Source organism: Mugil cephalus, chromosome 10 (genome assembly GCF_022458985.1).
Source record: "Mugil cephalus isolate CIBA_MC_2020 chromosome 10, CIBA_Mcephalus_1.1, whole genome shotgun sequence".
NCBI lineage: Eukaryota > Metazoa > Chordata > Actinopteri > Mugiliformes > Mugilidae > Mugil > Mugil cephalus.
In genome coordinates, this window is record NC_061779.1 from 24,440,155 (window position 1) to 24,465,321 (window position 25,167).

Consider the following 25,167-nt stretch of genomic DNA (forward strand, 5'->3'; position numbering starts at 1 on the left):
ATGCAGCAGGTTGTCTAGTGTGTGTTTGTACTGCTTTGGACTACTTTCAAGAGAGATCTAAAAGCAGCTAAGATAATGAAGCAAGCTTTCTTCTAGTGAAATCAACACATATTCACATAAGCAATCTTTATCACCACTGTAGGTAGTAGATACTGTTCATTCATATCATCATATTTCAGCACCTTAAATTATCGCTGTTATCAAGATCACAGAAAGAAGTCAATAAAAATATCAACTCAATAACAGTAACATTAACTGTTGTGTCTAATGGTCTCAAGTTATAGTGGCAGGTGCTTTCTACAGTCCTAGTAGAGCTTTATTGCTTGACACCAATCTAAGATTCACTGGAAGTGATTTATCTCACTTCCTTATTTACACACTTCAGATACACAGTCTTGTCTTCCTGTGTCTACCACTCTATATCTTTGTTTTTCACACATTTCTATGCCTTTCTGTTTATCTTTGGCTCAGTGTGTGTGTTTGTGCCCCTCTCCCCCAGGGCTGTGTATAAAGATGCAGACCTCTACCTGCTGGATGCACCTTTCACCCACCTGGACATCGTGACAGAGAAAGAGATCTTTGAGAAGTGGGTTGTCACAACAGAGAGCCTTTCATATAAAGAGGGTGGGGGTGGTTAAGCCAAAGTTAAGATCAAGGTCAAGGTTAGCGCTTGTTGTCTTAGACACACTGAACTTGGCTCTGGTGTGTAAAAGCTACTTCATCAGCAGGCAACCTGTCAGCAAATGGAATTTTTTAAGATGAGAAAGGAGCTATCTTTCAAAGTTAGCCTGGGTTTTTACATTTTAGTTTAGACAAGTGTCTGACCACAGTAGCGGTAATAAACATTTACAGTAGCAAGTTTATTTCGAATACTAATTATTATTTGAAGACAAGACAGTCCTTTCTGTATTTTGTCTTTTTTTAAATTAACAGCGACTCCTTTGTCAAATAATGCGTACATTCTCTATACCACTACACAGATGCATCTGCAAACTCATGGCCTCCAAGACGCGTATTGTGGTCACCAGCAAGTTGGAGCATCTCAAACGAGCGGATAAAATCCTTCTCCTCCACAACGGAGACTGTTATTTCTACGGCACCTTCTCAGACCTGCAGGCCGAGCGCCCAGACTTCAGCTCCCTCCTGCTCGGTCTGGAAGCTTATGACAACATTAACGCAGAGCGGCGCAGCTCCATTCTCACAGAAACTCTTCGCCGGGTCTCAGTGGACGAAACCGCTGGTTTTCGAGGGCAGGAAGCAAAACGTCAATCGTTCCGCCAGGCACCACCTTCAGTAATTGTTTCTGGGTCTCAGAGCCATCCAGTAGGTGATGGGTACCCAGAAAAACGTAAACACTCCCTTATTCTAAATCCTTTGGCAGCTGCCCGCAAGTTCTCCTTCATTGGGAACTCCCAGCAGACTGGGAACACACCGCAGTCCTCGGCAATCGACGACGGGGTCCGTGAACTTTCAGAGAGAAAATTCTCTGTGGTACCAGAGGATGATCAAGTGGAGGAGGTGCTCCCAAGGAGTAACATGTACAATCATGGGTTGCAGCATCTCAACGGGCAGAGGCGCCAGTCTGTCTTGGCATTCATCACAAATGCTCAGGGCCATGAGCGCAGAGAACAAATGCAGTCGTCCTTCCGAAGAAAGCTGTCCATCACTCCACAGTGCGATTTGGCTTCTGAGTTGGACATTTACGCCCGCCGCCTGTCCAAGGACAGTGTCTATGACATTAGTGAGGAGGTGGACGAGGAAGACATGGAGGTAAGGGTTTCAATGTAAAGTTTTTGCTGAAACAAAGGCAACTGGACTTGTTGGGTTTCTTGAAGACACTCCACCTCTCATCCAAGTAGGTTCTTCAGTTCATAATGACTGGTTTAACTAAAGACCGCTGCGTTTCTCCACAGCAATGCTTTGCAGATGAACGCGAGAATGTGTTTGAAACTACCTCATGGAGCACTTACCTACGCTACATTACCACCAATAGGAGCTTGGTCTACGTCTTAATTTTCATCTTATTTGTCTTTGTCATTGAGGTAAAATCACACACATTTGTAAGTTGCCCTATTTTTTATTTGTTTGAATTCAATAAACAATATGTTTCTGTTTTTTTTTTTAATAGGTTGCCGGTTCTGTCATTGGCATTTTCCTCATTACTGAGTAAGTGTCATGTGAGAGTTTTCTCTTGACTGGCAGTAGTACTACTCTCTGTAAATCCATTGTCCTAGAGCTCAAGTGTTTTGAAATTTTGCCTGAAATTTTCATTTGACTAAAGCCAAGTTGCCAAATTTTGTAAAGTTTCTCATCATCTCACATTAAAGTGTGTTGGCATTCAAATAAGCTCAATGTTGATGCCAGCAGGATTGCAAATGTTCTGCTCTGTTTCATATAACATTAGTCAGAGTCAGTTAATTTCCAGAATAGTTATCGAATGGTCTAAATCAAAATGACTGATGTCAGAAAAAGAGTTTTTGTTTGACCTAGTGCAGATGTACTTCCTTGAATCACAAAATGCTACATAACACTAGCTGTAGTTAGCTTACCAGCTAGCATTCACTTGATATACCCCTCTGACTTTAGCTATGTGGGTGTGTTTTATTTTCCGTTGTGCTAAAATTCAGTGTTATCCATGTTTCATTTCCCGTCCTTTGCTCAGCACAATCTGGAGAGACGGCGCCAACCCTTCATCACCTAACTACATTGATGAGCAGCACCCCAACGCCTCGTCGCCCCCTGTCCACCTGGCTGTTATTGTCACACCGACCAGTGCTTACTACATCATCTACATCTACGTAGCCACGTCGGAGAGCGTGCTGGCCTTGGGATGCTTCAGGGGTCTCCCCTTAGTGCACACACTACTCACTGTGTCCAAAAGGCTGCATGAGCAGATGCTTAGCGCTGTGCTACGAGCCCCCATGGCTGTGCTCAACACTATGAAATCAGGTGCTTAGCTCCGTTTCAATACTTTTCAGCTCTTTTTATTGATTTGAAGAATTTTATGAATTTGAATTATCCTGGTACAGGTTCCTTCACCTGTTCAGTTAATTTTATTTTTAGGTATATTGTGACCCACTGCAGGGATTTATGTTCCTAAACAGTCCTGAAATTTTATTTAGAAAGTTACGCAGCTAAATTCATGATTTTAAAGCTATCATAAATGAAAAGTCAATTCAATAATCAAGGTCTATAATGAATAGGTATATTGTAGTTCCCAGTATACCCTAAAAAGGTCTGAATAAGCCGCTGCTGCATGCTGCTGTTTCACTGTGCTACTCGGTCTCATCCTGCTGTGTGCTGTCAGTGTCAGTGCCTTGACGTTATCAATTATAAATTAGTTTTTACTGTGTGAGAAAATGGATCTGAGTGTGTGAAAAGCCGTGAGAATCTCACGGTCTTTTCGTGAAGCCTTGAATACAATGCTAGTTTTACCTGATTTGTGTGTTTGTCCTCCTCCAGGCCGGATCATGAACAGATTCACCAAGGACATGGCCACCATAGATGACATGCTGCCTCTGGTGCTGTTTGACCTCATCCAGGTATTTAACCAGTGCAGTGGATGATTTAACATAATGTGGCATGGCCTTCTAAAACTGAGAATTAGAAGGTAGCATGACATAGCTTTACATCATTAATACGTTGTAACTTGGTACACATTCAGATTGTCATCTCTCTTTCATTCTTGTGCAAACAGCCAACAAGTCAAGGCTTAATGAGAATACAGCTTAATGTTTTTAACCAGTAACTGAATCTGAGGCTGGTGGTAATTGATTGTTGCTGACTTATGTGAGTATCTACAAACATGAGGTCAGTTAGCTAATGTTAGCACAGGGTTACTTGTAATTGTAATGCTTCTGTACCTAGCATGAGTTTTGAAGTTTCAAGCTTTTTTACTGTTTTATTTTATTTTTAATGAAAGCATAAAAAACAAATTTATAAACATTAATTTATATTAATGTTTTATATGCTCTTTGTTGCAAGAATATAGCTTCACAAGTAGTAAGAATACACTCCTGCTTCTGTTGTTGAACTCATCTCTAATTTTCTTCTCTTCTTTTAACACCAGCTGACGCTAATCGTCACAGGAGCCATCTTCACTGTGTCCATCATACGGCCGTACATCTTCATCGCTGCCATCCCGTTGGCTGTTATCTTCATTGCGCTCAGGAAGTACTTCCTACGAACTGGACAGCAACTCAAACTACTGGAGGCTGAAGGTGAGAGTCAGGGAGGTGATCCACTGTTAGTAGTCATGTCCAGGGACTCCATTTTGCTGTTGAAAATAGACAAAAGTACCAGAAAGGTTTGGCATTGTACGAAAAGGGAAACATCAAGTAAGAATACAAGAATATTTAATGTGTGTGCACATGCAATATAATAATAATAGTAATAATAATAATGCACTGGTTTTATATTGTACTTTTCCATTTTTGTAGATGCTCAAAGCACTTGTAATTGTTCATCCACTCACACAGTCACACCTTGGTGGTGGTAAACTACCTCAGTAGTCACAGCTGCCCTGGGGCAGCCTGGTGGAAACATGGCTGCTAAATTGCGCCTACGGCCTCTCCGACCACCACCAACATTACTCACTCACAATCATACACCAGGGAGCATAATGTGACTGAATGTGACTATAAAAGTCCTCTATTATATCTCAAATGTAGATCAAGAAAATTGGTTTCTGTTGTTTAAAAATTGAAATACAGATATAGTTGCATAAGATTTTAAAACAGATCTTCCCTGTAGAGAATTGAATCCTGAGGATTTCTCCAACGCTTTGATTTGACAATATAATGAGAGTGAAAGTTAGGGAGGAAGTACAGCATGAGTACAGTGGTGAAATGGCAAACATTCAGGAAGAGTAAAAGTGAGAACATGAAAGGAAAACCAGCAGATAAAACAGAGGAAGAGAGAGTCATCATAACTGCCTGCCAACAGCAGTGGTGGATGGCCCGGGGCTTAGGGGCAAATGTCACATTTAAGAATGAAAACATGGCAGAGGAAAGGTTTAAGGAGAGGACGGACGCACTGCCTCACAGGGGCGGGAACGGTTAAAGGAAGCGAGGCAGGGTGAATAAAAAACAGTTATACTCCAGCTACCAGACACTGTAATATCCATGTGTGAAAGAGTCAGGCATTTTAATTTAGTGATTTCATTTTCTGATTTAGGGACACAAAAGACACTTTGAACACAGTTTTCATTCAGAGCCACTTTTCTAACAGAACATTTCTTTTTGCCATCTAGACTTTCCAGACAATTAGCCTGGATTTGCTATAAGATTTTGGCTCAAGACGTTTGTTTCACTTGACCAATACATTCCTAACGAAAAACACACATTTTCGTGTTGTACCTCTACTAAAAATCATCCATGCAGATAAAATAGTTGTCTGAAATGACCACTGTTTTCATATGGACATTTTTTATCCTTAAAAAAAGTGAATCTAGTGGAAGCTGTTGGATGCAGTCATCAGTATAATCAGTATAATCGGTAGATTTCAGAGTATAAGTCACAGGTTGGCTTTGGCTGACAGAGCAGAGAAGAGTGAGAAAACAGGTCAGTGGGCTGGCGACGAAGGTGCCAGTCTGTTTTCTGGCCTTCTCAGCTCTGCCCTCCATTCTGTCATTGAATGTGTTTCGGTGATGACGGCAAGAAGTTTCCGGAGCCGCTGAGAGCACGTCGAGGTCAGTAAAATGAGCTGAGCTGGGATTTCCTCTGACCATATCCTGGTGTTGCTCCCTCTGGCGTCACAGTCAACATGTTGGGCAAAATACTGTGGATATTATGTAAAATATTCAACACTGTGCTGTTTATATTACTCAGAACTTCCCATATTGTTGAGAAGTTCTTTAGTTGCATGATGGATTTTCCAGTTCATTTTGTAGTTTTCGACTTTGTCTGCTGCGATCACGTTGCTGTGGTCCATCCCATATCGGTTCCTTCCCTTTGCACTTGAGTTTCTTCCTGGAGGGGAGCTTTAGTAATATAGTTTTTGAGAGAAAATGCCTCACACTGTTAGGTCTAAAAGGCCTGGGTGTGAGGTCCAACAGTGTTTTGAAATGAGTTGTAGATATACAGTAACGAGCACTAAAAGAAAAGTGGGGATGCCATTACATGTTTTCATTTATCAGTATGTCTTCATTCTAGGAAACAAATCAGTTGTTTTTACTTTTTGACACATTTTTCCATGTAATCCAGACTCAGAACATCTGTTAGGGGCCTCCTCGACTGTTCTTCATGACACTGAAAATAATACTTTATGACTCCGCTTTCTGTTTTGGGATTCTGATCATCCTGCTGAATGAAATCAAAACCAACCCTGATGCCACTGTACAATGAATACAAATCTTTGTCTAAAGGCTTTGTATTACACAAGAACAAATGGAATCAGTCTATTCCCCATGTCCTTTTAGCATATTTTGTAAGCTTTTTGGTCACTTGTTTGTTCCACTTCATTCCAACTTAAGCTGTATTTGTAAAGTAACATTCATCTTAAATATGCTCCTGTCGTCGAGATCTTAAAGATACGTCTCACTTCTCTCCTGCAGCTCGTAGCCCCATCTTCTCCCATCTCATCATCTCACTAAAGGGCTTGTGGACGATTCGGGCATTTGGGCGTCAGACCTACTTTGAGATGCTCTTCCACAAGGCCCTGAACACTCACACGGCCACCTGGTTCCACTACCTGGCCACACTGCGGTGGTTCCTCTTCCGCTGCGACATGATCTTCGTCCTGTTCTTCACCGCCGCTGCCTTCATCGCCGTGGGAACCAACCGTGAGTGACGGGAAGGGAAGGCAAAATATGTGGAGGTTTCAGGATTAAGGAAATCTATATTTTTGACGTCCACATGTATAAATGTGTATACAGTGTGTATAAATTCACTTTTAAAAGTTGGGTTCACTCAGTTCACAAGCATTTTCTCACTCAACTTACAGCAGTGTTGAGTCATGTAGGTAGTTTTAAGTTTAAAACGTTCATGAGTGTGGCTTCATTATGGAGTTCAGTGAATAGGCTGCAGCAGCAGCTTCCACACATAAAGTGACACGTAAAAGAATGAAGATATTGTTTGTGATCTCATGGTCGATGCTATCTGGCCAAACATGAGGGCATAACTAACTGTAGATGGCCCCTTTACAAAGGCAGCTCTAATACTCAGTCAGCTAATTTGTAATGAAGACATATTACACAACACGAGAATAATAATAGTGCTTTGTCATTTGTTTCCTTTGCGTAGTGACGTGGTGTTATCTTGAACCTCCAGTGAGTGAGTTAGTAAACAGCTTATCATGTCCGCTGTGCCCACCAAGTGAAGAAGCTCCGGTCTTATCTGTCAGTTGCAGCGTGTAGAGTCAGATATCAGGATCACAGTGGAACAGCGTGTCTGTGAAAGCTGATCAAAACTGTTGGCGTGCCACGGGATAAAATGTCATGTACAAAAGGAAGGATGTGTTTGTTTAATTATAATGAATGGGAGACGTGAGCACACACACACGCACACAATACACATGTGTTGTTGCTTCATAGGCCGTGTTTATGTTAAGAACAGATTAAAGTGTCATTTTACAGCTCATTAGTTTCCAATGGAGCAGGAACTGTAATACCTGAGTACAGCTCTGACATCAGAGGGAGCTACTTTGATTGGACAGTAATGATGACTGTTTGTGTGTGTGTGTGTGTGTGTGTGTGTGTGTGTGTGTGTGTGTGTGTGTGTGTGTGTGTGTGTGTGTGTGCGTGTGCGTGTACTCTACAGAGGACAAACCAGGGGAGATTGGGATAATTGTTGCCCTGGCCATGCTCATCCTGGGGACTTTCCAATGGGCTGTCATCACCAGCATCACCGTAGACGGGCTGGTATGTGGTTCACACAGACACACAGATCTTTCATCGTTTGAATCATAGTACTAAGACCTGACTTGCATCCAAATACCACACAACCAGTGGCCGGTCAATCGTGGCAAACACTCACACACGCATTAGAAGAGGTTTCGCTGAAGACGTATGGGTTCAGTTTTTAACACCTGTGTTTGCAAACCAGGTCTCAGACAAGAATATTTCTGCCCATCTGGCGTTCAGTCTTCCAACCTTTCCCTCGCCACTCCACTTTCCTGTAGAAGTTCACATGCAGTTCAGGACTCTGCGGCTGACCTTCAAAACAAACTCACTGAGCTCCACTCACACTCCACAGAAAGCTAGCTATCTCCTGCAGTCCTATTCAGAGTGTACCTCCACAAGCCTTGCTTACTTTATGGCTGTGGTTGTTTACAGCATTGCTACATTCAAGGAAGTGAAGCTGACAGAACTCTACACAGCACAGGAGATGTTGTTCATGGTGTTGTTGTGGAAATTCTGCTCAGTTGTTGTTGACCTTTACCTGACGATCTTGAAGGTCTCTATCTTGTTCGCTTTGGCGGCACCTATGGTGATAATTGGTAATTGCACATTGCACAATACACTCTCTTGTTTGACGTATGCGCACCACATACTTCTACACATATACTACAGTGTTGCTGAGCAAGGCACTGAACCCAAAGTTGATCGCAGCGCCTGAAGTGCTTCTCATCATACACTTTGAGTAGAAATAGAAAAGTGCCGTATGGAAATAAGACCATTTATCATTTAACTGTCAGCGATGCAATTCGTGCCAGTCCAGCATTTGAACAGTAGCTCCACCTAGCTCCTTGGTAGAGTAAATGGGTAAATGTAAGGATTAAAATACAACTCCCCCCACAGGACTTATTTGCCAATGTGATATTCCAAGTGCATATTCCAAATTTCCCAGTGGTTTACACATTAAACTTTAGTTTCTGGAAATTTCGGAATCATATTTGGTGATGGCATTAATAAGCTTCAATAAGTTTATATCACACTTATTGTTGAGTGGGGTGAACACCAGCAGCAGTGTTGGTCTGGTTGTGGGAAGTTGTTGGTTTACGTCTTTAAAACCCTTTCTCGCCCCTCCTCTCAGATGCGTTCTGTGGATCGGGTGTTCAAATTCATTGACCTGCCATCAGAGGAGCCTTTGCCAGAAAAATCTGGAGGTAAAGGAGGTCCTGACCTTGTCATTGACAACCCTCACGCCCATGACTGTTGGCCCAACCGCGGCCAGATGGACATCCAGGGCCTCACCGTCAAATACACAGAGGCTGGACGTGCCGTCCTCAACGACATCTCCATCTCTGTGGACGGGGGACAGAGTGTAAGTGTGGCTTTGCTTCATAACCCACAGAACAATTATATATATATTACTGTTAGTGAATAGTGATGCAGAGTTTAGGGGAGTGGGTGTTGGATCTACATTAACCCTTGTAAACAGAAACGTGACTCCAGGCGAAAGCTATTGTACCTGCAACTGTTTGCTATGAAACTGTTGAGGTGATAATGTCTTTGTTGTGTTTACAACTTGCCCTTAAGTGACCAGAACAAAAAAGACAGTAACCACTGTTTTAAGTTAGCAGTCAGGAGAGACAAAACAACAAAGACAGAACTACTGCGAATGTCCTTCTCTCTGGGTCTAAAATACAAACAACAGCACAAACCTGGCAACACAATAATACAAACAAGTGGACAGACAGTTGCCAAAGTTCGTCAAATAACGAAATGCTGGAAGAGGGTACAACTAATGGTTTAATTAAATCTTAGTTTGGATTTCAAATATTTTATGCTATTAAATTAGGGCAGATGAACTACAAGCCAAATAGCTTTCAGTGGAAAGAGAGAATACTCTGCCTCTGGCAGTAATTACACTCAGTATGAGCTCCTCATAATGAATCCTGGAGGACAGCAGGGCTCAGTTAAGTGTAAGCACTTTACCCTCACCACTCCTGACAAATGGGCTAATTGTTGCTGCCTGCATGAGGAAGAAAGCTTTTAGATTGCCTAATATCTCAGAGCAACAATTGTGGTATCTAACTGCATCTTTCCTGGTATGTGTGATTACAGCACACTATATTCTGTACATGTGCACACTGTACTTCTACACAGTAGGACATTCCAGGGCACATTGAAGGAGATATTAAAGCCAGAATGCTGTTTCTGCTGTTCTGTATGTGTAGGTGGGTCTGCTGGGTCGAACGGGTTCAGGGAAGAGCACCCTGCTGTCTGCTCTGCTGCGCCTCGCCTCCACCGATGGAGAGATCTCTATCGACGGCGTTTCCTGGAGCTCCGTCTCCCTGCACACGTGGAGGAAAGCCTTCGGAGTGGTGCCGCAGGTACAGTCCATCTACTGTTCAGCCAGCCACTACCAGGTGGTGCTGTTTCCAAGACAAGAGACGAAGTAATGGCTTTAAGCCATCATGGAGGAAATCAATAGTTGATTTTAGACTAAATCTGAAAATCACTCCTATATTTGGTCTCCAACAAACCAAACCAGATTAGATCAGGATTTTACACTAAATAAACAGCTACTATCAGGCTATAAAACTAATTGTTTGCCAATTCTCACTACGGTGTACATCCTGTTTAACCTAACTAGTCTGTTGAAATGTGACGTTTGTCTGTGGTCAGAGAGTCTTTATTCTGACGGGGACTTTCCGGATGAACCTGGACCCACATGGACGTTACAGTGATGAGGAGCTGTGGAGAGTGGCCGAGGAGGTGAGGCTCTGTTTTCATTCGCTGGCCTGGTAATTACAGTTATGATTGGTAAATGAGTCTGCTCTATCAAACATGATTACCATTTAATTAACCAATTAGAGGTAACGAACCTTGTACTTTAGTTAATGAGACTTAATTGACTTCCTTGTTTTTTCAAATCATGCAACTAGAACACGGAGGAAATAACCAGTTGATAGAAAATGTTGACTATAATAGAGGCAATTATTTGTCCTCTATGTCCCATTGAAGGTAGATCTCTCTGCTCAATATAGAGTACAGCACTATGGCTCTATTACTTCTTGAGGGAACAGAGTCAATCATGAATTTCACATTTATGTGAAAATGGTACAAACTCTAATATCATATTATAAGGAAGTGTTCTAGGGTAGCAGGTATCTTTTAGGAACCCAAACAAACAGGACAGATTCATTAAAGTCTGTCTCTCTCTCTGTCCATCCGTCCACAGGTGGGTCTGAAGTCAGTGATCGAGCAGTTCCCAGACAAGCTGGACTTTCAGCTGGAGGACGGGGGCAGCGTGCTGAGCAACGGACACAAACAGCTGATGTGTCTCGCCCGCTCCATCCTGAGCAAGGCCCGCATCCTGCTGCTGGATGAGCCTTCCGCCTACCTCGACCCCATGTCAGTATTCAAGTCACAGCACACTCTCTGCTCCAGTCCAAAGTGTTCTGCATGGCTGAGCTTCCAAACTTTACAGATCAGACTTTATTTTTAATGATTTGCAACAGTAAATATTTTCACTTGTCAATTAGGTGATTCTAGGTTGACTGTATATGTTGGTTTCTAGACATCTGGACATTAGTTGCGTCATTTAAATGCAGAAAATCATAAATCTGAACAGACGTGCTCATAGAGGTACGGCCCGTGCATACACTGCAGCTCTATGTCTCATTTTTATAAGAACAGTATGCTCGACACACATCACGTCTCTATCCTACAGTCTCTTTGATATTCTAGTTCTTTCCCCCCGCGTCCTTTGTGCACCCCAAGGCGACATAGTAGATAGTTTTTTGCTTTTGACTGCACTGCACTCTCAAACACAGCCACCTGAAAGTTATCAAGACTTTGTGTATTTTCTCTGCTATTGTGGCATCCTGTGAGATGAGGTCACAGTGCAGCACAAACCATGCAGATCCAGCCTGTGCGCTGTTCCTGTCACTGCATATGGTGACAATCTAGAGTGCTTACAGTAACTGTGACCTACTGTATGTGGAAGTGTGTGTGCGAGGGACTGCATAACCATGTGTGCAGACTGTGGGGGGGCGGGGGGGAGGGGGGGTCACAGTGGTAAATGAAGCCTGTAATGAGCAAGCTAGCTTTCTGCAGTGTTAGCTGCCGTTGAACTAATGCGTTCGCAGTGGAGAGAGACGCTCTTTGATGATGAAGATAATGAGGTTGGCGTGTGTTTGTACAGAACACTGCAGGTCCTGAGGAAGACGCTGAAGCAGGCGTTTTCTGGCTGCACCGTCATCCTGTCAGAACACCGGGTGGAGCCGCTGCTGGAGTGTCAGACGTTCCTGGTGAGTTTCGATCTCTGTTTGGATTCTAACTGATCGTTTCTGCCAGTTAACGCTTCGAAGCTCAGGTGTCTGGAGCTTATAAAACCGTAGGAGCATGGGTTAAACTGGCCTGTGACTTGCTCATGTTGGACACGTGTGAGGACATGTTTGCCAGAGTGTTTGTTTGCATGTCTGTGATGAGGGTTTTTCCTGGAACAAGCAGTTGGCGTCACTGTAAGATGAACAAAGTGACTCCAGTGTTCCTGTGGAATGAGCCTCAGTCACCTGGGCTAACGGTGCTTTCAGGTTTAAACCAATAAAAATCGACTGCTAGTTTTTTCACCGACAAAAAGACCTGTCAACACAAATTCATTCTGGGTCGGACTCTTTGGCTTGTTCCTAGTTAACCAGGGGCTCAAGACAATACTATTTAACATCTTCACACCCATGAATAGCATTGTGTGAATATTATGTGACTACAAATAGGTTCCCTGGTTCTACTTTATCTTTGCCAGAATATTTTGCTTAAGTTTTAGTTAGCATGGCTTGTCCTCCACTTTGTATTGCCGTTAGCTGTAGCTGTAGAGGGGACCAGTGCTGAGGGATACAAAACAGACCAGACTGATATGACCAGTTACATCACAGCCCTCACATAGACTGTTTTCCACAACACATGCCCATTTGGAGATTCAACAAATATATTTAGTGTATAAATGAAGTCTGTAAAAGAGGAGTTTATTGTTCCCAGCAGGCTGATGGAACAACCAAGGCGAAACCTGCGTCATCACTTCAAACTGCGTCTGCGTCACTGTAATCCAACAGGAGAATTTTAAACTCCACATTGTTAAAAACTCAGACAAATGTAACCAGGTCCTTCTCCCTCCCTCCCTGCTGTGTAGATGATCGAGGGCAGCTCCATAAAGAGCTACGACACCATTCAGAAACTGATGAACGAGATGAGTCACCTGAAGCAGGCCATGAGCCCGGCCGACCGGCTCCGCCTCTTCCCGACGCTTCACCGGCTCAACTCCGGCAAGAGGGCACCGCCACCGGCCGCCAAGATCTCCTCCCTGCCAGAGGAGGCCGAGGACGAAGTCCAGGACACTCGACTCTGAGTGGCCAGCCGCACACCAACGCTCGCTCCCGCACCGGTCTGATCCAGTGCCTCGATCCTGATGACTTTGGGTCATCTCCTGAAGCTTTGTTGCTCAAAATAACCTCTTGAGGACCACAGATATAATATATTATTCAATCGTAGTAAAATTCTAATTTCACTGAATCCTAATTGACTAAAATCTAAAAGAGAAAAACATAGAAGGCCAAAGCCAAATAAGCCAAATGTTCCTGTATTTACTTGATTTTTTATAAAAACTAGTCAATTTGAAGAAGAAATATGTGAAGACACAAGCACAGATGATGCATGCCATCAAAAGTCATGTGTATAACATTTTGCCAGCGAGCCACCAGCCCTGCCCATGACTCCTACAGTTCAATTCTGCAAGAGTGTGAATGAGGTGTGCACAGTGAAGAATGGAGAGGCTGAAATCACAGGAATAAAAACTTTGAACTGGTGAACACAAGAACACAAGGTTTAGAAGATTCTGCTGTAAGCCTGTCATACAGGCACACACAATAACATTGTGTGTGCAGTGCAGGTGTGAGCTGCAGGGGGAAATCTGAGTGTTTCTACCAGAGGCTTGGAAGATGAAATCCTTTGCTGTCAAACCACTCCAAGTGCCTCAGCAGGTTTCAGACACACAGATGCCCTCTGGTGCTCAACAAGCTGTATATTGTCTCTCTCCATTGCTTTGAAAAAGCATCACGTCCATCACATATATTATTGGTTTCTGTTGTGGTGTTACTCACTAAGAAGAGTAACTACTGAACAGTTTCCACTGGAGCACCTAGAAGCCGCTGTAGAAGTCTGACTCCTCACATACTGTACATCTACATCTCTGATGAGGGTGGAACTTCTGTACAGTTTGAAATTGAGCATTGTCAGAAAACTATATAAAAAATAATAGCCATCTTAATATAATAACATGTTTGTTCTCCATTTTGGTCCAGTGGACGCATAGAACCTTTAAGAGAGACGTGGATTCAGAACCATGAAACTAACTTGGTCACCAAGAGTCGGTTCATGCGACATGATGTGATTCCTATTTAACACTAGGGCATCACCCTCCCTACAGGAGGCCCACAAACCTCTTGTACATGTAGATGTGAATTCTGAACAGAGCAGATAAATCTGAAAAAAAAACGCTCTCTCATTTTGATGGGGGAGAAGGAAGAAGCAGTTCATTGGGTTCAGAATTTCACAATTAGGTCAGAAGTTCAGTATTAATGAACTGGGGTCATTATTTAACATTATTGTATTATTTTGCAGCATAAAAGAGGATTCGTTAAGTGATTCATAAGGAGGACTAATTTCCTACTTGTGAGTGTCATTGAGACAATTTCACTGTTTCAATGGTTCATGCACCATAATTGTAACTTGGATTGGACTGGAAAAAATAAATTTTACTAATCTGGATCAGGGTTTCGTGAACCTTGAAGTCTGCTTTAGATGCAGTGAGACTTCTCCAGTGGCTCCACGTGCATCATTGAAGCTTTTTAATTTGCTTCAGTATCTTTCTATGTTCGAGTAGTCAGTCTAACCTCGCGTCACTTCTGTCAACACATCAACAGGAGCGGTGACGCTGTTGGCTGACGCTCACGGTAACCGATGACTCAAATACCTACTCAAATTTCTATGTGTATGCACTTTAGAGACACCCTGAGGTACTCTTCGGCCTTCACTGCAAGGAAACAGTCAAGTCATGAAATGCTGCACCACAAATTTATGTTGATCAGATCTTCCACAAAACGTAGATCGTATCTCTGACGACAAATTGATTTTCCGCCTTTATTGCTTGATGAATTATAGAAGGAGCAGGGAATTCATCAAAAAACACTTTTCTATGTGAAATAAAATATATTTTTTCAGAGCCACTGCTGTACAAACGAGCATTTAGCCTTTCTTTGTGTATCATTTCCCACGTTTTTTTGGCTGAGGGAAGAGCGCGTAGCTCCTTTCATACTGAATAATGGTATTGTACAGAACTGTTACAGAAATTTAAGGTACCGTGGAGAAATTCCTTAATGTGTTAACTGTGACAGATTTTTTTACAGTGTAAATTAAAGACAAAACAGTTTCTTATTCATAGGAAAGAGATGCAGATGTCCAATAAATAAATAAATAAAAATGTATAAATGGATTTGTTCAATCAACTATATTTCCAGTAAAACTAAAGATTTTGAGAACTCTGTGGTTGTGTCGTTCTTCTCAGAGGCTTGAGTGGAAATGAGAGAAATGAGTGATCGCACTAACCCTCGTCTAATCCTGATATGATGAATGAGGTGCACAGTAATTGCTGGTAATTTGACGTATACCAGTGATGTGCTCTGCTTTCTATGAAACTTTATTCAAGATCTTTTCAAAAATAAAAATGAGATGTAAGGCTCACTCTTTAGATTTGTACTGTGTCTACTCTCTTAGACGGAGCCTTGTTGAATCTGCAACAAAGACTTAAGGCAGTTCTGAAGACAGTGAGGCTTCTACCCAGTACTAGTGAAGTACAACTATGTGTCTGTGTTGACAGACAAGCAATAGTTCATGTCCTTCTAGTGCCCTCCACTAGTTCATTAGTTACATGTTACTACTGGGCCCACTTTTGTGTTGTGACATGGACTGAAAAGCTGCTGGAAAGATTCCTCAGAGAGTTTGGTCCATATTAACATGATAACATCAGACAGCTGCTGCACATTAGTTAGCTACGCCTCATGCCAATCTCCTGTTCCACCATATCACAGATTTGCTCTTCTGGAATGTCATGTTCCAGTTTGAGATGATTTTAGTTTTGTGACGTCATGCATCATCCTGCAGGAAGTGGCCATTATAAGAACATGGCTACACATGGACACAATGGACAGGCTGTGTCGTCTAAGTGATACTAAGGGGCCCAACATCTCCATTACACCACATCAGACAACACTTTTCCAATCTGCTTTTGTCCAGTTTTGGCGAGGCCTTGTGCAGTTAGCATTAGCGTAGCATGAGCTTGGACAGCTGTCAGGACTCAGTCTTCTCAGACAGGTCCTCTGCTGCAGTAACCCATCTCCTACAAGCTTTAACGTGTTGTACATTCAGAGATGCTCTTCTGGAAAAGTAATAGGTTGTAGGGAGGGGTTACCTACTGCAACAGCACACACTGTCAGATGAGACTCTTTGGTGGGAAAAATTATTATTGACCAGCAGCTGCAATACCACAAGGGGCCACTGGGGTGAAATTGGCAGCAAAGCCCGTCAATGAGAGAAATTATTCTGACTATTTAGAAAAGGAAGTGGCAATTAAATCATCAATCAAAGAGACCAAGACAAAAACTGTTTTTCCATCTTCATCTCGGTGAATAAATATTTTCACACCAGCACAGTAATCTGCACTGAAACTCTTCTAGTTTACTACTGCCACCTGCTAGCATGAAGAGTCATTTCGTACTTTTGGAGGTCCTGCCCTTTGATAAAGTCAAAAAAATAAAAAAAAGCAAAGGCTGATTTTTAACAGTGCCATTTTAATGTTTGTGCTTGAAAGACAATTCTTTAAACCTCAAACAACTATCGTACAGATCAAATTCATAGGTTGACTAAAATCTCTCCTGTACATATGTATAGATATATTTATATTAATATAAACAATGTTAGCTCAAATCAGATGTGTCCTTAAAAATAAAAACGTACACAGTGGTAACGGAAAGCATGAGAGAAAAGTGTGAATCACACGGAAGGGCTCAACGGAGGGGAGGGGGTGGAGGGGTTCAATTGAAAGCGAAACAGGGGAAGTGATAGGGATTTCAAATATTTATTATGGCTTACAGTTGACAGAGGACATCCTGTGTTTATACAGTTCTATTACTTATTGCCACATCCCCTTCACTTTGAAACAAGTGAAGGGTTCAGAACCAAACTTGTTTTACAAACACTATGTACAAGGTTCTTTTTTTTTCAGCAGTTTCGCTTTAAGGTTCAATCACTGTACAAGCGTCATACCACGTACACCAATCTATAGAGCATTTAAACGTACTAATTCTTATTTACAAATATATTTGGTAAAACCCTGATTAATTTCAACAGTATTTAAACCAACCTTGCAACTATTTGAAGAGAAAACACTTATCTCAAAATACTTAAGAGCGAAAACAACTAAAGAAGAAAAATAAAAACCTGCTGTTTCTTTCTTTGATCCAAAAACACTCTTCAGTGGCCTTACACCAGTAGAAGTACAGTATTTCACTTTAAGTACACAAAAATACTGTGCCAGGACTGTTTGAGGCAGTTTCCACTTGTTCAACGCGTTATATGTCGACTCTTGTTTCAATAAAATCTTACACTGTATCTGGTTCAGTGAATACCGTCCCATAATATGCAGGTTGATACACTGGAATTAAGGCAACAGTAAAATAACCTGCTGCATTTCCTTCTGTTGTTTTTTAACCACATAACCCTCTTTTTACCCCTCGAGCGATCACATAATTCAAATACTGTAGTAGAATAAAACTATGGTCCCCAAGTACACAACTGTAGTACAGTGTAACAAGTACGGATAACGAGTACAAATACTAAGAGTCAAAGGTCGTCAGGTACCTAGTCTTTACATCATGGAGGGAGGTTCACAGCGGAATCATGGGAAGGAGGAGGGAGGAACGGTGTCTACTTGTTGTTGTTGTTTTCATGCAGGTCTCTGTGAAGGATCCAGATGTCCTGGTGTGATTGGTTGTTGTCGTTGATGTTGTTGCGGTAATAGTTGTTGTTGCTGCTGCTGCTGGGTGGAGCCTGCTTTGTTCTGCTGCTGCTGCTGCTGCTGTTGGTGGTTCTGCTGCGGCTGGGTGGTGTCTGGATTCGGCTGGGGCTGCTGCTGCTGCTGCTGCTGCTGCTGTTGTTGTTGCTGCTGCTGCTGCTGCTGTTCGTGGCGGCGGTGGAGGCTCGTGTCTGCTGCCCTCTGCTGCTGGGGACGGGAAGCTGCGATTTGACGCGAGGGCCTGAGCGCCGGTCGCTGCTCTGGACGGCGGCCTGGCTGGAGCTTCGGCTGGACCGACTGGCGACAGTCTGCAGGGAGGGGATGGAGAGACGCATGAAACGGAGCCATTTTTATGGAGTTATTAACAAGCATAGCACTAATAAACCTGCACTATTTCATCTGGGTCGGCTTGTTTGTCAGGGCCCATTACACCTGCAGAACACAAAACAAATCTAAAAGTCTGCAGGTACTGGACAAATGAAAATTTTGCCAGATGATGTCACTGGATCAGTGGTGCAACAAGCACAACCTAGCAGTTAAACTAAACTTAACCTGGAGTAATGACATACTGTCAAACGGCCAAAGTCCAAGTGGATAGGTCAGGTATGTAGGACATTATGTGTGAGATCACTCCCACACAGATGAGACACTGGTGCAAAACAGTCACACACACACACACAAATTTAAAATCTGAGTCAGCTACTTGTGGTTTAGTAAGTCCTGAAAGTAGACAAACAGAATCCAATCTGATGAATGAAACGCAACAATTGCACTTTCAAAAATTGCAACCATTGCTACCTAGTATCTTACTTTACTTGCAAAAGTAAGCGAATTCTTGTTTCTAGCTTCTCGAATGACCTCCTTCTGCAGCAGTAACGGCAACCAAATGTTTCTGGTAACTGCTGACCAGTCGTCTACAGCAGCCTGGAGGAATTTTAGCCCATTCCTCAAAACACAACGGCTTCAGGTCTGAGATGTTGGTGGGTTTCTTTTTTGAGAGCAGTGGCTTTATCCTTGCGTTCTGTATCCCTCAAACATGAACAGTGATCATTACAGGCCTTTGCTTAGAAGTTGCTTATTGGCTTAGAAGTTCCCCTAGGTTCCTTTGTGACCTTTCAGACTATTATGTGTCTTGCTTTTGGAATGATCTTTGTTGATGGACCACTCCTGTAGAGGGTAACAGACTGAAAACACCTCTGAACAGACAGACTCTAGTTTGGCTGTGAAATTAACTTGTAATCCCTTCTTCTTATTTGTCTGATAAAGTTATCTTTGTCTACTTTCAGGACTTGTGTGCAAACCCGCAGAGTCAGCCATCCCCATAATTGTTTCTTCTTTGCTGTATTGCTTTATCCTGCTGCTGATTTCTCCACACAGACTAAATCCGGTAACTATTATTCACTTTGACATTATGCTCCTGTTTGTATTTACAGTGTTTTTTTTGTTGTTGTTGTTTTTTATCTCACCGTGTGAGGCTGCTGCTGCTGCTGCTGCTGCTGGACTGCGGTTCCCTGCTCTGCCTTTTGCGTAGCCAGGGCTTCACTGGGAGAGCTGGAGAACAGGATCAATTCGTCTTTGGCCTGAGAGATCTGTGGGAGATAAATGAGAGCGGAAATCAAGCAGCAGGCAAAAACCTCGTCAGGAACACGGCGTAACCAGTCCCTGGCTGCTAGCTTTCACTTTAAGTTAATCACAGGGAAGATGAGGTGCTCTGAAGTGTCGGGCAGGTGGATGTACAAACCTGGAGAATAGGTTTTAAAAATATTGATAGAAATATATATATATAAATATATAATATCATTGAAAGACAAATATTAATCAACAGCACAGGATCTCAAAGACAGCGCTCCCATGCCAGAGCAACTCAGCAACCATGGCTACAGTCAGGCCTCTATATCTGGAAAGATGACAGCCATTGATTATAGAGCCACGAGTGAGTCAAAACATGTGACCTAGAAGCCGACTGTTTGGAAATGTCAGAGTAATTAAGACGTGAGTGTATTTTGGTGCATGGCAGACACACTGCTCAACCCTGACCCATCGTATTTGACCATGAGCAAAGTGTGTTCATGAATCTGTTGTAATGTGTCACTCAGGATTTGCCACATAAAAGAGCAGCATTAGAGTAGAAAGACTAGTATGTCTGAGTTCATTCACATAGTTACAAAATGGACAATAATACAGTTTCTGTGATGGACAGATGTGACATCTTTGCTGACATTTCCTGAAATGGCTGATATGGGCAGTGATTTGTCTTAGACTATAGGAAGTAAAACCCCAGGAACAAGCTGCACTTTTACAGAGAATTACAAATTTCTAAAAGGAAAGTGGGATGAGGGGAGCGAGAACATTACATTAGAACTGCATTAGTGTCCCGTGAAACACACACACAGACATAGAAGCGTGTATGAGCGTACCCTGCTGATGTCTGGCTCTGACTTGCTGGAGCACATGGTCTGAAGCTCTCTGATCAAATCTGTTTCATCATCAGAAAAAACAGACAGACCTGTAGGCTCCCTGAAAAACAAACATGATATATGACATTAAAAAACGCAGCATCGCACATAATTAACTGAGCTATTTAATGCGTGTGTATTACTACAGCTGCATCCTATAGAATATATTATGAGCAATAGACAAAACACCCACCTCCGGACTCTGCCATTAGTGAAGCTGACATCGGTGCTAGACAATGAGCCTGTAATCACATTAACGAAAAGAAACATGAAATCACAAACATGCCTCCTGTCACTTTGTATTACTTAGACCTTCATCTCAACAGATCCCAGGTAAAACATGGTATAAATGATCCACAGAGTCCTGTAACAAGGACACTGAATGACAGAAGTTGGTGAAATACTGCCACCTTGTGGAAGAAGTCAGCACAGACATTCAATCAGAGCTCTATTTAACAGAGATACATTTTATAGCTCTGATTGAACACTTTATTTCCTGACAAAACAGAATCTGTTTTATCTGAATACTTGGCAGCTCCCTTAGTGCCCCACAGTCCAACAGTTACTGAACATCCAGGTCTTCATCCTGTAAAACTATCATTTATGTTCATACCAATAATGATCCCATTAAAAGAACATAACCTAGATCAATGAAAAGCAATTGGTGGATAGAAATTATGAAGCCAGCGTTGGAGGATTTTGTTTTTGTAACCTGGATATGTCATTATTTAAGTCCCTGCTGGAAAATAAATGCTCTTAATACTAATGAACACACATCTTTAGCAGTGATCAATCATTTACTACAGTTGTTGTGTATTTTTGTCTGAATGAATGAGGCAAAACCAGCTTATTCAATAAGACAGCAGCAGCCCAGACCTCCTCCAAATGTGGTCTCAGTTCAAACGTGTGTTGGGTCTGTTCACATTTGTACTTTAAACTGGCAACTGAGTTGGATTGGACTACTTTGAATGGAAGTTAATGCGCAATGTTTATGATAGTGTTCTAGGTTTTTAACCTTGAGGAACACTGCCCTCATGAAATAAATCTGAAGGGTCGTGGGATATGTTGCTTTGGTGACATGACTGGTGGCCAGCAGCCATCTTACCCTCTCTGAAGGAGCCACCGCAGCTCCAGTTTAAGGCGGGGCTTCCCTTCTTCCTGGGGCTGGTGTTGGATCGTCTCAACTTGCCGCTGTCCCGTCCCCTCCTTCCTCCCCCGCTGCCGCTTCCTTTATAGGATCCGATGGCTGACAGAGGGAACTGGCCGCCGCGGAACTCCAGCAGGTATCTGTCGATTTCTGAGGAGTGAGACATGCACATCAGTGTTAATGTTATTCCACAATCACCTCCTTTTTGTTTCCGTTTTTCAAGAGGTCATTCCGAACTGATCAGCCGCACACACCGTGACGAGGCAGTGGGCAGCCCAGGAGAACAGCCTTGTTGACCAGGATGCTGAGGGCGGCTTTCACCACAGCCTGCTGCCCGGCACTCAGCCCACAGTTGCTAGGAGATGGCCGCTGTGACGCAGGGGGCGAGGAGGGAGAGATGGCGGAGCGGCTGGCTGTTACCCGGGAGATGATGGCTTCCTCCACACGGGGGACGACCACGGCGTTCCAGAGACGCGCCAGCCACCTGCGCTCACACAGACACACAAGCATTAGCCTCACAGACGGACCCTCCTCTTTGTTACTTCTTCTCGTGAGAGGTGACGTTATGTTCTGACGACGCAACTGCTCACGGTGACATTTCTTCCTCTGTACGAGCTGCAACGCACCAGTGTTACCAGACTCATGTTAAGATAAGAACTGAGACCAGCTACACCAGGCCAATTAAAATGTGCATACTTCAGAAAATCATTTTGGGGTTTAGAGGGAAAAATAGTGCTGATACAACATGTAATTAAATCAATAGAAAAGCTATAGATTCTTTTATGAAATATGAGGCAAATATAACATCTTTGAACAGGCCACCTTGGGATCATGAAATCTGCAATTTATTTTCACTATTTTATCAGAACAGCAGTAAATAAAAAGGGCACTCAAGGGGAAACGAGATGTTTCATTTTGCGTAACCACAAATTCTATCTGTGTCCCTTCTCAAATTCAACCTTTTGGGCTAAAGTTTGTCCGTACGACGATAGGGAGACATGTTCACACACCTGACGATGGCCTGTGTGTTGTTCAGGACCACGGGGCAAGACAGAAAGAGCTGAGGGCCCAGCAGAGCCTCCAGGGTCCCCAGACGGGACAGGCAGGCGTTGAGCTGTTGCCAAACCTGGCTCACCCACAGCACTGAACGCTCCATGAGGCCGTCGGGCGACCAGACGCCGGTTCCCACCTGGAGGAGAGATGGAGGGAGAATATAATGAAGCATTTCACTTCATATAAAAAAACAAAAAACAAGCACCTTCAGTTGTATTTTGTGGATTTCCTTAATGAAACCCTTTTTGTGTGAAAACACGGCACTGAACACAACGGCCGACAAAAACCAAGCAGTCTCCGTCTGTGCGTCTGTGGCAGCTGCATCTAAACCTCGCACGGACCTTATGAAGCAGCTTCCTGCGGAGGTGTCTTCCCAGCAGGCCGTGCAGTGGCTCCTGGTCCCAGCGGAAAGTCACCCAGCGGAAATGCTGCTGGAGGCGAAGCTCAGATCCCTGCAGGCGAGGCTTCGACAATGTGGCAATCAAGAAGTCGCCCTCGCGGAAGTGGTGGGGACCTGAGGGACGAGTAAACAGGACAGAAAGAGAGGAAAAGGTGGTTCGGCGTTATTTTTACAGTCAGACGTTTTGTCTCGGTTGATATCTGGTAAGATGTGTAACTGTCTGCTTACTTAAAATCTCATGTTACAAGAGAATAGTCAAGAGAATAGAACCTTTAACAAGGTTTTAATTGAAGTTACACAAAGAGGGATTAATATGAGACTCTAATCCTGGGAAAAGGCTGCTTTAACATGACTCATGTGAGGCTTAGATGGACATAGTAAAGAATCATATTTTTATAGATATAGATGGAGTCTGGCTGCAGTCAGACCTGTGTTCAGGACCAGAGGGGAGGCAGAGCCCCTGTTGTCCAAACTGTGGCAGAGGTCTCCCAGCAGGCCGGTTAGGGATGAAGCCTTCTCCAGTCCCTCCAGCAGGACAACAACACAGCGGCCGGCGTGACCAGCTGGTATCCCGACCCCTGAACCCACCACCGGCATCAGGAAACCTGACAAAGGAAGAAGAGAGGGAGGAAAAGCATGAGCTAATGGACACGTGTTTAACTGTAACTTCAAGACAAAAGTATTAGCGAAAATCCAACAGCCTTTTTTATATATTATCTTTTATATTATTCTTCCCCTAAATGATCAACAATGCATCAAGCACTCCTCAATGCTGCATTCATAAAGTGGCGGCAAAATAGGAAAAAGAAAGGAACACAGGCAACATAAATGGGCCACTTTGTGGTGTTACACAAGTACAAAGAAAAATTAAGTAAAATTAGCTGCGGACCTTGTTACCATTACTAAATTAGAACATATGATGATATAACCAACCACCAGTGGTGGATATCTTCAGACATTCTGGCCACTATTTGTTACAGACAGTTTTTGTTTTGTTCTGTTTACATCAAAAGGTGAAAAATGTCAGGTGTTATCTATATAGAAGTGAGTTAGAAACTGAACTAGAACTAAATCAATTGACAGTAGAGACCTTTGCTATCAAATGAATAATGAATTAATTTTCTTTCAATCGTTTGTAAAGCTAAACATCGTTTCCATGCTAAATTGTTGCGTGAAAGCATACCCACTAACCCCCGACCTAAAGCCACCGTCTCACTGCTGCCGTGTACTTGTGCACCCTCAGTGTACATGCACCAGATATAGAACCAGTTTTCAGTGTCTGCCCGCGCGTGCTTGTGTCTTTTCTTACCACAGGTGATGAAAGTCTCCAGCAGCTGCTCTTTGGTCAGGCTCTCCTCCACCTCCACCCTCACCACGTCACAGCCGAGCCCCGCCGCCTCCTGCTTGGACTGGTGAGAAAAGAGAAAGGGGTGTGGTGGAGGGGGGGGTGAGTGAAGAGGCCCGAAAGAGGTAAGAACGGAGAGTGCGTTGTCATGGAAACAAAGGAAATGTAGTACTACTATGTGTCGAGTGAAAATGGAGCAGGAGGATTTGAATGAGCAGACAGGGCTTTTCCAGATACAGGGCTGCTATCAAAGAATACGATGCTGAGGACACTGTCCTTCATTTATTGGAAATGAATATTCAGTGCCTGAAATAAAGAGAAACAGTGAATTTGAAGTAAATAATTAGACTAGGGCTCACAAAATTCACACGTTAACGCGAGATGATTCATTTCTGGGATTAATGCCGACAATCTTTTAACGCGTTAACGCATTCTCGCCCTGATTTACCCATAATTCAACCTTCGCTGCTTTCATTCCCCATTGGGTTCCTTGGACTTCCTTGGAAGGACAGTTCCAGTGCACAAAAACAAAGATGGAACAGCAAACAAACCTGTTGTGGTTTGCTCACACTGCAGGAAAGACTTTTCATTTCATCGAAGCACTCGAGCCTTAAGTATCATCTCAACGCCAAGCATTCATGTGTTGGGGCTTCAACTTCAGGTGTTAACGCCTGGCAGCATACCAACTGGTGTTCAAATAACTTATGTGTGTGTTTGTTTGTGTGTATTATTCTACAGCAGGTATGTAACAGATTGTGTGGAGAGGCCTATATCTCCTGCTCAGTAGTACTGCCTGCCCTCTGCCACCTGCGTTA

The 25,167-nt window shown here is 43.1% G+C and overlaps 2 protein-coding genes across 2 annotated transcripts in view; one reads left to right on the forward strand and one right to left on the reverse strand.

The window, feature by feature from the left end:
* Positions 1-15,423, forward strand: part of cftr (CF transmembrane conductance regulator) — a 34,559-nt gene extending 19,136 nt beyond the window's left edge. The window contains exons 13-27 of the mRNA XM_047597072.1: positions 500-586; positions 981-1,770; positions 1,914-2,042; positions 2,129-2,166; positions 2,663-2,949; positions 3,463-3,542; positions 4,070-4,220; positions 6,554-6,781; positions 7,758-7,858; positions 8,973-9,203; positions 10,060-10,215; positions 10,511-10,600; positions 11,067-11,239; positions 12,033-12,138; positions 13,017-15,423. Coding sequence (XP_047453028.1) covers positions 500-586; positions 981-1,770; positions 1,914-2,042; positions 2,129-2,166; positions 2,663-2,949; positions 3,463-3,542; positions 4,070-4,220; positions 6,554-6,781; positions 7,758-7,858; positions 8,973-9,203; positions 10,060-10,215; positions 10,511-10,600; positions 11,067-11,239; positions 12,033-12,138; positions 13,017-13,232 — 2,863 coding nt within the window. The 3' untranslated portion in view covers positions 13,233-15,423. The remainder of the gene's footprint in view (positions 1-499; positions 587-980; positions 1,771-1,913; positions 2,043-2,128; positions 2,167-2,662; positions 2,950-3,462; positions 3,543-4,069; positions 4,221-6,553; positions 6,782-7,757; positions 7,859-8,972; positions 9,204-10,059; positions 10,216-10,510; positions 10,601-11,066; positions 11,240-12,032; positions 12,139-13,016) is intronic.
* Positions 15,424-16,708: 1,285 nt separating this feature from the next.
* cttnbp2 (cortactin binding protein 2) overlaps positions 16,709-25,167 on the reverse strand; it is a 77,005-nt gene continuing 68,546 nt past the window's right edge. The window contains exons 14-23 of the mRNA XM_047596280.1: positions 24,317-24,416; positions 23,436-23,612; positions 22,949-23,121; positions 22,565-22,743; positions 21,809-22,038; positions 21,513-21,704; positions 20,601-20,649; positions 20,369-20,468; positions 19,418-19,540; positions 16,709-18,259 (exon numbers count right to left, since the gene is read on the reverse strand). Of these exons, the coding sequence (XP_047452236.1) occupies positions 17,864-18,259; positions 19,418-19,540; positions 20,369-20,468; positions 20,601-20,649; positions 21,513-21,704; positions 21,809-22,038; positions 22,565-22,743; positions 22,949-23,121; positions 23,436-23,612; positions 24,317-24,416 (1,719 nt within the window). The 3' untranslated portion in view covers positions 16,709-17,863. The remainder of the gene's footprint in view (positions 18,260-19,417; positions 19,541-20,368; positions 20,469-20,600; positions 20,650-21,512; positions 21,705-21,808; positions 22,039-22,564; positions 22,744-22,948; positions 23,122-23,435; positions 23,613-24,316; positions 24,417-25,167) is intronic.